Raw genomic sequence first — 13,257 nt, 5'->3', positions numbered from 1 at the left:
ATAAGACTATCATGACTGTACTTAATAATTGTAAGTATAAACATAAAACATTAATTAAGCAGCTAAAGCTGATGCTTTTTATATCTGAGAGAAGAAACAGGTGTTGTCCTTAGTTCCTGTCTTGTTCTTTCAATTTTTATTTATAGTATTGTTTTATTTCAAATGCCTTTATCGCAAACATTATTGCAATTCATTGCTTATTCTTCTTTGGTAATAACAAGTTATTTTCCAATTGAAGTTATTACTCTTTTTAATAATATAGCTATGTAGGTGCTTAGTTGTAACAACATTGTAAATTGTATTTTTTTTATCGTTCAGAATAATTTTGACTTTATCGCGATTGCAATTAATTGATTTAAATTTCAATTGATTTATTTAAGAAATATTTTAATTCAGAATAGTAGACTTAGTTATGCTAATAAAACTGAATTTACCATAATCACATACAATGAAATTTTAATGTTATGTGATTAGTGTAAACAGATGAACTGATTCTTGAAAATTACTGTTAGATAACTTGAAGCTTAGGTTTAAGGTTGATTGGGCAATTATTAAAGTTGAAGGAAACGTTTTGTTTGAAATGTTTGCATGATTTTAATTTTTTTTTTCTTGAATGCTTTTATTTTGTGTGTACTTTCTAGTACGTTTTGTATTAAACGCATGCTCTCTTATGCACGGTTTTTAAATGTATGATTTTTTAATATATATTCTAAAGTACACCTAACTGCATTTAATTTTTTACTGGCGGTCCATCCCGGCTTTGCTCGTGTAAAAACTTAATTAATTGATACACCTGAACCTTCCTCTGGTCAGTACCTACACATATTTTTAAAACAAAGATCAAATAGCTGTTGCCCGCAGTAGCCCAACTTGGCTACTAGAAGACGCCTACGAACTAGAAGACCTAAGTGTAGTAATTATTATAACAACACCTAGAGCTAGCTGTTATAAACTAGCGAGTGAAAACGTACAAAAATCCGATTGTTTAAGTTCAAACGGACTGGCAGAAGCGACTTATCTATAAGGAGCTTAGATAATAGGGAGTATTACTGCACATTTGTTCCGCCAGAGTACAGCACTGTATGTTAGGTAAAACTTTGCCGCCTTTTATGTTGATTAAAACGTTTTAGAGTACTTAATTAATCCTTTCATTATGTAAGCATTAGTTTGTGAAAATATACAACAATCCAGCATATTCGGGTGCTGATATATTGGGGAAAATCGCTTTCCATAAGATAAAAAAAACTTCGAAAACTATCGGATACGTCTTACGCTGTAAAATTTTCGAGCCAGTAAACGGTCGAAAAGAAGCTCGGAACACTCACACGTGAATTCTTATTAAAATATGGACTTCATACAGGTAAGATCTTCAGTCAAAATCAAGTTTATATACCAGTTTATGACCACAGTTGATCAAATAATGCAGAACATAACATAAAATAGTGTTAATATTTCCAGGATAATCCACTAAATCCTTCCTTTTTCCTTTAAACTCGCACCACGTTTGCGTAGAAGGTATTTTTGGTCGTAAATCTACAACAATATTGAAAATTGGCACTGCCTCCATTGGCAATGTTGCGTAATATGCCTATTTAGTAAGGATCTAAGATGAGGAAGGATAACGTTTTCTTGGATTTAAAAAAATCACGGGTCCGTTCAGTCAGTCAGTTGTCAAAGTGACTTTCAATTCAACATCAATGTCAAAGTTATTAAATCAAACTAAAATAAATCAAACAAACAAACCCAACCAAAGCTTTTTTTGCTATAATGATTTAGAAAACCATAAAAATATTACTAGCTATATTCGTATACATTACTACAACAAAAGATGAGTCAATCAAAAATTTCACCTAAAGGCTCCCAACAACAAATACAGAAAGGGAAAGGATCAAAAAATTCAATTGCAAGTCCAAGACAATCTGCTGTTTCATCTATATCTATCATCAGTGTGTTTGATGATATCGATGGGACAACACCAGATTTTATTTACGGAGGCCCATTCATTACTGTAGAAAAGCCATCCCCATTTTTGTCTACGGCTACACCTATCAATATGCAGTTGCAGGGAACATTTAAAAAGTGAGTTAAATTGATATAGTTAGATGAGCTGGTCAGAGTGGTTGATCAACATCGTGTTTGTTACAATACCATGACAGGACTTGGTCATCATGCCGGACTACTACACTAGAAGTCCTGAGTTCGGGTTGACACAGTCTTGGATGTTACCTATATATATATACAAGTTTTAAGGACTGTACATAATAAACCCCTGAGATTTGAACAACTTTCAGTGACAGTGGATTCTCAGGTTAAAGAAAAAAGGGGGAAAATCCAGCTGGATTCTAGTTTTCTGGCTGAAAACTGAATGCCCTAGAAATTAGGAAAAATCAATTGATTGACTTGTTTTCTCCCAATTTTTCAGGAGCTTCGCATATTTCTGCTTGAAGGAGAAATTACCAGTTATCCTGACTAAAATTATAGATAATTGCTCAAGAAATGGAGCATCCATCAGATCTTCAACTGGCGCTGTGAGTATTCTATCTGAAAGGAGACTAAGAGGACTAAGAGGGCTGGTCATAAAATGGGAGTAAAATCTTTACAATATAAAGGTTGATTTTTGAACTGTATGCATATGACCTGATGATGTGCACTGTCCTTCCAGAACTCCTCAATGATTTACACAGCAGGACATGATTTTTTTCACACACATTTAATGTGTCACATTGTGTCATGATTTTTGATGACCCTGTCAAAAGAGCCTGTGACAAAAATATTTTTTTTGTAAAAAAAATATTTTCTGATAATTTTCCTATTTTCTTACAGTCTGATGGTGATCTGCAAAAGTTCATTCAACATGTATCAAAGTTAAAAAGTGACTTGATAACCAATAAACCATATGACCCATTCACAATTGACACCGAGGAAGCAAAGAAATGGAATGAATGGATTCAGTCGCAGACAAATTCGAAATACTTCACCAATATATGGCTGTTCACTGAATGTTACGTTTATAGGAAGATAAGGGAAGGATGTGAGATCAGGTACCTATTATATGCTAATAGTTTGTATTATTTATTACAAAATCTAAATTCTGAACACAATATTATTATAGTAATTATGTTATTTAAATTTGGGCATTCCCATCCTAGAATAGGACTACTCATAGATGTTGTATGAGGCATAAAAGCAACAATAGCATTCCCAAAGAAGGTTGGCAAGTGGTCAGTTGTAAATTTACAGCTGAATCTTCAAAAATTATAATCTATTTAAGCACACACTGGATTTTAATGCAGTTTTCACTGCTATGTAAACAATTTATTCCCGAAGATACATACAAAGTTTGATAAATGATCCCGTGCGAAGCCTCAGGTTATTGAATAATAAATTGTTATCCTGACATATTGTAAAACAGCAGCGTCTGTCTGTGAAAAAAACTGGAAAACTTCTGTATGGATTTTCTAGATTATGGATATAAAGTAAATACTTATAAGCAAAATTCTCCAGTCCCGCCTTAATGGGTTTTGATCCGTTCGAGGCACAGAAACAGAAGTCGTTCCAAGACACATTGGAAATGATGGCCATAGTCGGTGAGAAGCTGCCGGACATGCTGCCACCTAGCGAGAAGGACAAGAGGAAACAGGACTTCATGACTCTGCTCAAGGTTGGCTTTGAATTTCAATCTTGTCAGTTATCGAATTTTTTTGGAGTTGTCAGAATTACAGATAAACCCGCAAGTAAACACAATATGCATGAAAATGGAGAAAAACTTTTTTTAAATAAATGAGTTCTGAAGTTCTATTAATTTTTTCAATTGTAAACAAGCAGAGCCCTTATAGTTTCGTCATGTCTGTCCGTTCGTCTGATATCGGCTAAACTAAAAGACTGTTGAGGCTAGAATACTATTGAAGAACGAAACTTTGACTGCGCGTTCCAGACTTGTCCGTTTCTGCCGCAATACTCTTACCGATTACACCATTTTCTGATATAGTTTTCACAGTTTAGTCAATTTATTAACGTTTATACATACAAAACTGCGTCCTAAGCCGGAACGGGTGCTAGTGTCCTTATATTGTTAAACAAAGACCTCTGTCGCGTCTGTCTGTTAGCGATAAGCTCAAAAACTACTGCACGGATTTTCATGCACTGATAGATAGTGTGATTCCTGGGAAAATGTAGGTTTATAATTTATTAGGTTTATATCTAAGATTAAAGTGAGTATACCTTTTCCTTTCTAGGTTTGTCTATGGGCAAACCGCTGTGACTTGTCGTTGACCGCTGGCAACGCGTTGAATATCTCGAAGGGAGATGACGGCAATGCAGTACTCGACCCCTTCCAGATGGTAGTAGACTATAAGGATAAGGTATGAATATTTGTTTACTTACCCCGCGACTGCCTAATTTTTCATAACTGATTTTCATTAATAGCTGCAAAGTGATATAGGCTATGTAGCCACAGCTACCTAGTAATCAAATTATATGATAAACAGACAAACATGAGAATCTTGGACAAACATGAGAATCTTGACTCAATTTTTTCCAGTTATTAGTGGACGACTCGGGCAAAGCGGCCGATCAAATTGTAGCGAAATCTGAAGCTATCGCCAAAGCTATTGAGGGGGTAAGCATATTTTGTTTTTATCTCTCTCTCTCTCCGTCATCCTGCCGTGTCTATAGTCCGTTTTTTTCTTACGAGTCATGAAAACAATCTTCATAGTATATATTGTTGTATTATGTTGAAAATAAATCAATTTGATTGATATTAAATCCGCATATTGTACTATTTGAAAAAAAAAATGTTTTTCACCAAGTTGCACAGCCGCCATGTTTGTTTTAACGTCACCTATCTAAGAACACTCTGGCAGCTAAGACGACACCTCAATTATTTAAATCCTTTCAGCGGTTTAGGAGATATGACGTAATAAAGAACATTACATACATACATACATACATACATTTTTACCCGAATTTTTCGCGCGCTAAGATGCCCGCGAAAAACAATACCCGTCCTTTGCAGTCGGGTAAAAACTAGCAATATCGAATCTGCCAAATGTCGGCGAACTGTATAGCGATAATGAGTAGGTAAGAGATAGAGTGTAAAGTTTGTATGTGTATGTCCGGCGTTTTGTCTAAAGTTTACATGAATGAATAAAATATTGTTTTAGAACACGACATTCAAGTTTCAATGCAGTTGTCACCGGCTGGCCACGTTAGCAGGATTGCCATTACAAAAAGCGGTTTTTTTTATATTCCTCTACTTTTGTAGATAGTTTACTTTTAGATAGATCTAGACAGATATATGAACTCTTTGTTGCAACATTTACAGAAGAGACATGATTATGTATTCAAACATAAATTTAGTTTATTAATTAGTTAGTTTTTTATTATTGTAATCAAATATTATTGAATTAAAAATTACACTTATGTAAAACTAGCTTTTACCTGCGGCTTTGCTCGCGTAAATCAATTTTATTTATTTATTTTTCAAAAAGTAAAATTTATCTATATATTTAAGTTTACAAGATACATTGCATTATTATTGTTTAAATTTTTCAAGCTCTTCAATGGTGTACTGTTACAATAAACAGTTCATTCATTCATTCATTCCCTATTACAGATAGAACTGTCAAACTCCGGCTCCCCGCCGAAGTCGCCGACGCCGGAAGCACCGGAAGAGGAAGCGGAAGGACCTAAAGTACCATGTCCGGCCAAGATGACCGTACCGCAATCTGTTATATTTGGTAAGTGCAGTCTCTCTCTCAACTTCACGAGTTCCCGGCTACATTCGGGTCTGTGATGTCCCAAAGTTAGGGGTCGCGTAAAAAGAACAAACTGAAGATTTTGGCTATGATTTTACAACCGGCTACCTGCGTGATGTCACCGCTCCTTTTAAATGCTGTTGTTGCCTGACATAGCTATGTGTCCCTTAGTTGCCTTGTACGACATCCATGGGAGGAAATGGAGCCGTCCTATTCTAGGGCGGGACCACAGTCTATAATTTGGTAAGTGCAATGTTGTTACGGGTTAGTAATTCGTTGATTTGTATAAAAAATATAACACTGACGATGAACCTTATGTATAGATCTTATAAAGTTCATTATTGCATGCATCCGTGAATGTTTCCACGACGAATTGGGGTTCGATTTCACGGCTTCGTGGCCGTGAAATCACGGCTAAACGGCTAGAGCATTTTTAAGGAAATTTATAGTGATAAGGCATTAGATAAATTATGTAGACACTTTATTGAATAAATTATTGTATAAATATTATGTAACTTCAGTTGTAAAACCTATGACAAAAATTTCGTATGCTTTATGGCGGGACATAGAGAAGCTCATTCCAATGTATTATACCTATTATGTAACCTGTGTTCACGAAGTAAACGAATTGAATTGAATTGAATTGATATTTTTTCCGTTGTCCATGTATTTTTCTTGTAATAATTTTAATTTATTTACTTGGCCATGATTCAAGTTTTATTTTTACAGATATCGTGTGCGACAATGCGGGATTTGAATTGTTTGCTGATTTATGTTTTGCACACTTTATCGTCTCACAGAATATAACACAGAAGGTAATATTTTATATTCATTTCATATATATTTTTTATATATATTAATCGATCTTTCTTTAGATACTAGCTCCATCTCGGGGCTTCGATTCCGTGAGAATATCGGGATAAAAAGTCCCCTTTGCCACCCAAGAATATAGCTTCATACTGGTGACAGAATTTTGGAAATCGGTTTTGTAGTTCCAAAGATTACCCCTTTTACATACAAACTTGCAAATCTTTTCTCTTTATAATACTAGCACAGGCCCGAGCTGTTACGCGCTCGTAACGCTTTAGAAATTAAATCAAGGGCCTTTAACTTTTGGAAAATAATATTATTTGATACAGAATAAATTATCACGTCTTTAATATTTTGTGACTACCCTGACTGAAATATAACGTTTACCAGTAATACAGAATACGTGATAAAAAAATAACCGAGATTTTACTATAAAATTCACGCGGGCGAAACCGCGGGCAAAAGATAGTATGACGATAATACCTATACGAAATTCAGAAAATCCGCATTCGATTTTGGAATCCGGATTTGGAAGTCGAGGGAAAATTTGCGGATATCCCGATGTTTCGGATTACGGATAGTCCGGATTGCATTCCCTAATTACTATGTATTTTATGTCCCAATTTCTATTCAGGTTAAGTCTTAAAACTCAAATTAAATAATTTAAAGCAGATATCTTCAACTAATTGAGCTGAATTTTTGTACACAAATTTAGTTTGGATGACAAAGCATTATTATAATAAGCATGATCTGAGCCAGGAACGGCTCCAGATTGTTTTACCCCTCAACGGTTTACTGCACGAACATGTTCTTTTTTGTCACGCATTGAATGCAATATGAAATGTCTCTAACAACGATAAGCTCAAGGGTCAAAAATGCCATTTTTTTTTCAAATTTACTTATTTAATACTTTATTTTAGGTTAGGTTTCATGTCAAAAGCATCCCCTGGTACGTCTCTGACGTTACGCCTAAAGATTTCAAGTAAGTGGGTTTTGATTATTTTTTGTTTATTCTTTGTTTACAACCTTGTTACAGGCTTCGCAACATTTAATATTTTAGTGGATATAAAATTTTCACCCACTTAAAATATATGTATATGTATGTTCTCATTTTGTATGACGAAATCAATCCGAATATAGTATTTTAAGTGAATGAAAATGAAAAATTGGATTAATGGACAGCCTATGAATGTTTTGTTTTAATTTTTCGCAGCTTCGTGATACAGGCCAGCAAAGGGGCCAGCTACAACAGAACAGTTACGCCGGAACCAAAACCAGGTCTTTTACTTTTTGAAGTGAAAACTTCTTTGGCGGTGTTGTGCACTTTTTGTGATGGGTAAAAAATGTTAAACTCGCGACAGGACACGTGACCCTGATCGAAAATTCGTAAAACGTCAAAAATGCACAACGTTAATATTCAAGTTTTCACTTCCGCCGGCACTCGCGGAGTGCAACACGTTTTTATTTTTTAATTGGTTTAAGCACGTCACAGTCGCGAGGTTCTCGATGGAGCTTCGCGATAGCATCAACTCGTGAACGGGTGTTGCTCGGAACTGAGGGCTTAGTGCGGGTTTACTGTTAACAATTATCTACTCAATTTTGCATGCCGATCTGGGCTGAATGTAAAGGAAATTTTATGTTTGAACAACGAATCAACTCATTCAATGCGAAATAAATAATTTCATTTCATTTCGAATTGATTGGAACTGAGACGCAGTGGGCCATTCACATTGCGCCATTGTGACGCAAAAACAACTACTTTGGAATGTGATTGGTTCGCTGTGTGTTTCACTTCGAATCGATTCGATGGTTAGAAGTTAAATGCGAACCTGCACTTCGGCCTCTGGTCAGTTCGATTCTCATATATTTAATTTTACAATTTGTATTTTACATCATATTCTAGCATAGGCTTCGCCTGCGTCAATTTGCCACGGGAATATTTATTTTTCTTGTATGTAAACACGCATCGTCATACTTTTGCATTAAAGGTAAATCTATAAAATAGGTTATAAATCTATAATATATAATCCTTATCCATACATATTATAAAACAATACTTTGTTTTATACTTACTATATTTTCTGTCTGTCTGTTCGCGATAAACTTAAAAACTACTGCACGCATTTTCATGCGGTTTTCACCAACAGTTAGTGATGGTTCCTGTGGAAGGTTCAGGTGTCAAGTTTCAATTTATTATGTTTTTACCCGAGTGAAGCCGGGATGCGCCGCTAGTAATAGTATACGACATGAAAGAGTTCTTGTGTAGGTGTATTGTCTTAATGAATCTGACCTTGACCTTGACCTCAGCGCCTGCGGACGGCGGGGACCCCCCGGAGCCGGAGCCCCCCCGCCTCATAACGTCCGCGGGGATGCAATCGCTAGCGGCGCAGTGGCAGCAGTTGCTGGAGGATGGCACTTTTATTGTTATGGTGAGTTGCTGACACATATACACACACGCTATACTAGTTGTTCGCCGCGAACTTAGACCTCGCGAACACAATAAATTTTGATGAGATTTTACAAAACTGTGAATATTTCCAAAACGACTTATTCGATTTTGATGCGCCACGAACTTAAATATTCTATTGACAGATCCTACATACCTTTTAAATTTAATCAAAATCATACTAACGGTTCTAAAGTTATCGCGTTACAAACATACATACAAAAAATGGATTTTTGCCTCAAGTAGGCTACTATTAACATTGATTAATATTGACAACTATTATTATAAAGAGGTAAGCGTTTATGAGTTTGTATGTTTGAGGCGGTTAATCTCCGAAACTACCGTACCGATTTCAAAAATTCTTTCTCCATTAGAAAGGTACATTATCCGAGATTGCTATAGGCTATATTTTATCTCAAAGCTCCGACGGGAGCGAAGCCCCGGGCAACGTCTAGTTCAATTATAAGTTACTAGTTGTTGATCACAGGAGCATTTTTTTTTCTGGGATGAAAGTTCTATATCCTCAGTGGTCGCCATTTCGGCTGACATATTGTATTCGATACTCTTTTGTATTGTACCTTTAAGAGTTAATGTTTGGATTTTATGTGTTTGCTGAATAAATTATTCTTCCGTACTTCAAACAACATGTATGCAAAATTTCCAAAAGATTGTTTGTGTTGATAGCGCTTCTTCATAGTCGTATTCCTCATGGCTGAGGGTCGTGGTCATTACGTGGAATTAAACACACATAACAACTTGCCTGGCATTATTAATGGAGTGGTTTGCCATTGCCTTCTCCATTCACACACACAAGTTAATAATCAACCAGTGTGCAGGTTTCCTCACGATGTTTTTCCTTCACCGGAACAAGTGGTGGTCGATGAAAACTACTATACATGAATCAGATTGGTATACAAACTCATGTGGCACGAGTATGATTCGAACCTTGGACCTTTCGATCTACAGGTCTTAACCATTACCACCACCGCGAACCAACTTAGTTTCACATTTATGACATTAGTTATTATAAATAGCTAGTAAAACATTATATTCTCCAGGCCGACGAATTCTGGACATACCCGCACCCGTACAAAGATATGAAGAAATATTCACCAAATCTATTCAGGAAACTGCAATACGCGTGCGGTATCTTGTTCAAGGGTGACCTCAATTATAGGAAACTTTTGGGGGAGATGAATTGGCCTTCTACCCAGGGCTTCGACCCTTCATTACAAGGTAAGCTAGATACGTTCTATTTCATATCATCTTTCTTACATCCTTACATATTATAATACATAGTCCTCTACCGCGTCTGTTTGTTCGCGATAAACTTAAAAACTACTATGGATAGTGCGATTCCTGAAGATATAATAGTAGATAAACTATCGATAGTATTGCTTGACAATAGTAGATAAACTATCGATAGTATTGCTTGACAATAATAGATAAACTATCGAAAGTTACTCTGCAATATTACATAAACTATCTATACTACCGATAGTAACAAGTCATCACGGTTCGATACTATCGATAGTATGGCCTTTTTCGATTACAACTATCGATTGTTAAACCTATCGATAGTCCGGTAATTTTTTTTGTGCTAAATAAACGTGTTCCCTTTCTTAATAAGTACGTTTACTACGTTTACACACAACGTTCACACGTGTACACTACGATTTTCGCCAGGCTTCAATCCGGCCCCGATAATAGCAGTGCGCACGGTCAAATCCGAAGTGATATGCGGACTGCCCAAAGGCAAAGCGGACCAATTGAGCAAACTGGATCCAGAGTGGATGGAAAAAGGAGATTATGGGTGTGTATTGCTGCTTTTTAACCCCCACAGAAAGAGGGAAGCTATATATGTTCGACTTGTCGGTGTATCTGTAGTAGTGAATCGTAGCAGCCATACGGCTCAACTTATTATAAAACTAGTTGTTCGCCGCGAACTTAGACTTCGCGAACACAATAAATTTTTACAAAATTGAAAATATTTCAAAAACGACTGAACCGATTTTGATCCTCTACGAACTATGTCCTATGTATGTATGTTTGTAACGCGATAACTTTCGAACCGTTGTTGGTCCGATTTTGATAAAATCTAAAAGGTATGTAGGATCTGCCAATAGAATTTTAAAGTTCATGGGGCATCAGAAACGCTTTAGTCGTTTTTGAAATATTCGAACATTTCGAACAGTGTTCGAATTTGAAATATATACAATTTTGAAAAAAAAAAATAAATATCGTGTTCGTTAGGTCTAAATTCGCGGCAAACGACTAGCCGTATTTACCACCTTATTTCAGCTAATAAAATGTATTTTTCAGTGTAATCCAATTTAGTGGGAAAGCAGAAGCGCTCAAGATCTCAGACCGCCCTTGCGAGGACTACGGCGAGGTTTGCTTTGGAACTGTCTGCCCCGTACATACGGACATATGATTTTATCCTTATTACAGTTATACAGAGGGCGAGGTGCTGGTTTTCTTTTCACTTCTCACTGTCATATCGATTCGAAGCGGGACGCAGCGAACCAATCACATTGCGGTTTGGTTGTCGTTGCGTCACAATGGCGCACTGTGATTGGTTAGCTGCGTCCCACTTCGAATCGATTCTATGGTGATATGTAAATAGCAAAGTCGCACACAGAACAACCTAAAATGCTAGAAAATTTATTCCGCTGAATTACTATCTTTTGTTATGGCAACACCTTGAAGTATTTGTTGTCGTAATCTCAGATTAATTTAACATATGTACTATATAATCTGATGTATAAACTTTAACTCACACGGACGGACGGATTTCAGTTCATACAGTTAGAACAATAAGCACATATATACAGAAAATAGTAGAAAACTTATTTTAGTAGAATTACTAATTTTTATGGCAACACTTACACTCATATATATATATATATATATATATATATATATATATATATATATATATATATATATATTATATTACGGCTAAACCCCGTAGTGCGGCTACACCTAAGTTTAACCGGTCGCACTTATTTTCGGCTTGACCTATATTAATAATAATAAATTTATATTAGATTTCTTCATAATTTGTTAGTAACAATTGTTCCTTAATAGTCTAGTCTACTAAAAATATAGGTAATGGGATGAGAACAGTCACTTTGCGCTTACTTTTGTTAAGCCCAAGATAATCTGCGACCGGTTAAACCCTGTTCTAGCAGAGCATAATGAGCTGAGATCGGCTAAACCTAGGTGTATCCGCACTTCGGGGTTTAGCCGTAACATATACATGATACAAATTTTACGCCTATAGCACAATTCGGTATAGTTAACCTATGAAAAAATTGAAATAATTATATAGTTGATATATTGTGGGCTGGTTCTAATTGAATTTTGTATTTTTTGATAATGTTGAAATTGCAATAAACTAGCAAAGTAGAAAGAAAAGGGACAAATTATATTTGCGCTTTGTTCCATTTCTCGTCGTGTTTTTATACTACGCTTTTTGTTTTCTCTTTCCTATTTGAGTGAAACGGAATCGATCAATTCGTTATTTAACTAGTGTTGCCAATTTTTTATTATTATTGCTTTTAAATTTACTTTTAGGTTTTCAGGAATTGAATTAAAACGATATTTATTTTTATTTTCATAATTAGAATTATTTTTAGCATGTTTGAATAGATATTTTTTCATATAATTATCTTCGAAATTAACTGAAGAAATACCACAGTATTTATAAAAGCGCTAGTCATTTTGCCATTGTTAAACAGATTTGGTTAAGAAATTGTAAATTAATAAATCTTAATACAGTGCAACTTTCATAATTACGGTAATAATTTAATGTAAGGAATATTCCTTCAAATGTTTGAAACTAATATTTTTCATCACATAATAAACATACGACATAATATAATGTAACAACATACACATGTTAATGTAAAAAATATTACGTATTGTGTGAAACATTATTAAACACAATTAGACTTCTGAATATGCGGTATCGGGTATAGACCCATTTTTTGTTGTATTATGTAAGAAAATCTTTTATAAATGATTATTCTTTGTTATGAATAGTGGTGTGCTGAGAACTTCTCATATCTCGGGAAAGTTCTGGGTAATTTCCCAGAATCTTTGGCGACCGTTGTCGTGCATTCTCGGCACATCGCTATTGAATGAATCACTTGATTTTATGCACAATATTCTATATTTCCTTTGTTAATAAAATGAAATATGTTTTACAGCTAAAAATACCTTGTTTCATTTCATTGTCAT

At 35.2% G+C, this 13,257-nt stretch overlaps 1 protein-coding gene across 3 annotated transcripts; it reads left to right on the top strand.

Annotated features, from left to right (window-relative positions):
* The first annotated feature begins 1,693 nt into the window (after positions 1-1,693).
* LOC128681085 (damage-control phosphatase ARMT1-like) lies at positions 1,694-11,913 on the top strand. Of its 3 annotated transcripts, XR_008405935.2 has the most exons (16): positions 1,694-2,079; positions 2,423-2,528; positions 2,824-3,041; positions 3,505-3,661; positions 4,236-4,361; positions 4,541-4,618; positions 5,163-5,234; positions 5,615-5,738; positions 6,486-6,571; positions 7,487-7,548; positions 7,780-7,844; positions 8,874-8,995; positions 10,071-10,248; positions 10,699-10,825; positions 11,335-11,501; positions 11,603-11,913. XR_008405935.2 is itself a non-coding variant. In XM_053764675.2 (15 exons), exons 1-15 carry the CDS (start codon positions 1,829-1,831, stop codon positions 11,444-11,446), a joined length of 1,884 nt encoding a protein of 627 aa, XP_053620650.1. In that variant the 5' UTR covers positions 1,695-1,828; the 3' UTR covers positions 11,447-11,913. The 3 variants fall into 3 exon arrangements, 2 of the variants coding, with proteins under 2 accessions (XP_053620650.1, XP_053620651.1); XM_053764675.2 differs by having other exon boundaries at positions 1,695-2,079; positions 11,335-11,913; XM_053764676.2 differs by lacking the exon at positions 5,163-5,234 and having other exon boundaries at positions 1,695-2,079; positions 11,335-11,912.
* Positions 11,914-13,257: the final 1,344 nt, after the last annotated feature.

Source organism: Plodia interpunctella, chromosome 26 (genome assembly GCF_027563975.2).
Source record: "Plodia interpunctella isolate USDA-ARS_2022_Savannah chromosome 26, ilPloInte3.2, whole genome shotgun sequence".
Classification (NCBI taxonomy): Eukaryota; Metazoa; Arthropoda; class Insecta; order Lepidoptera; family Pyralidae; genus Plodia; species Plodia interpunctella.
The sequence above is the reverse complement of the archived record's forward strand: the minus strand, read 5'-3'. Positions and strand labels throughout refer to the sequence as shown.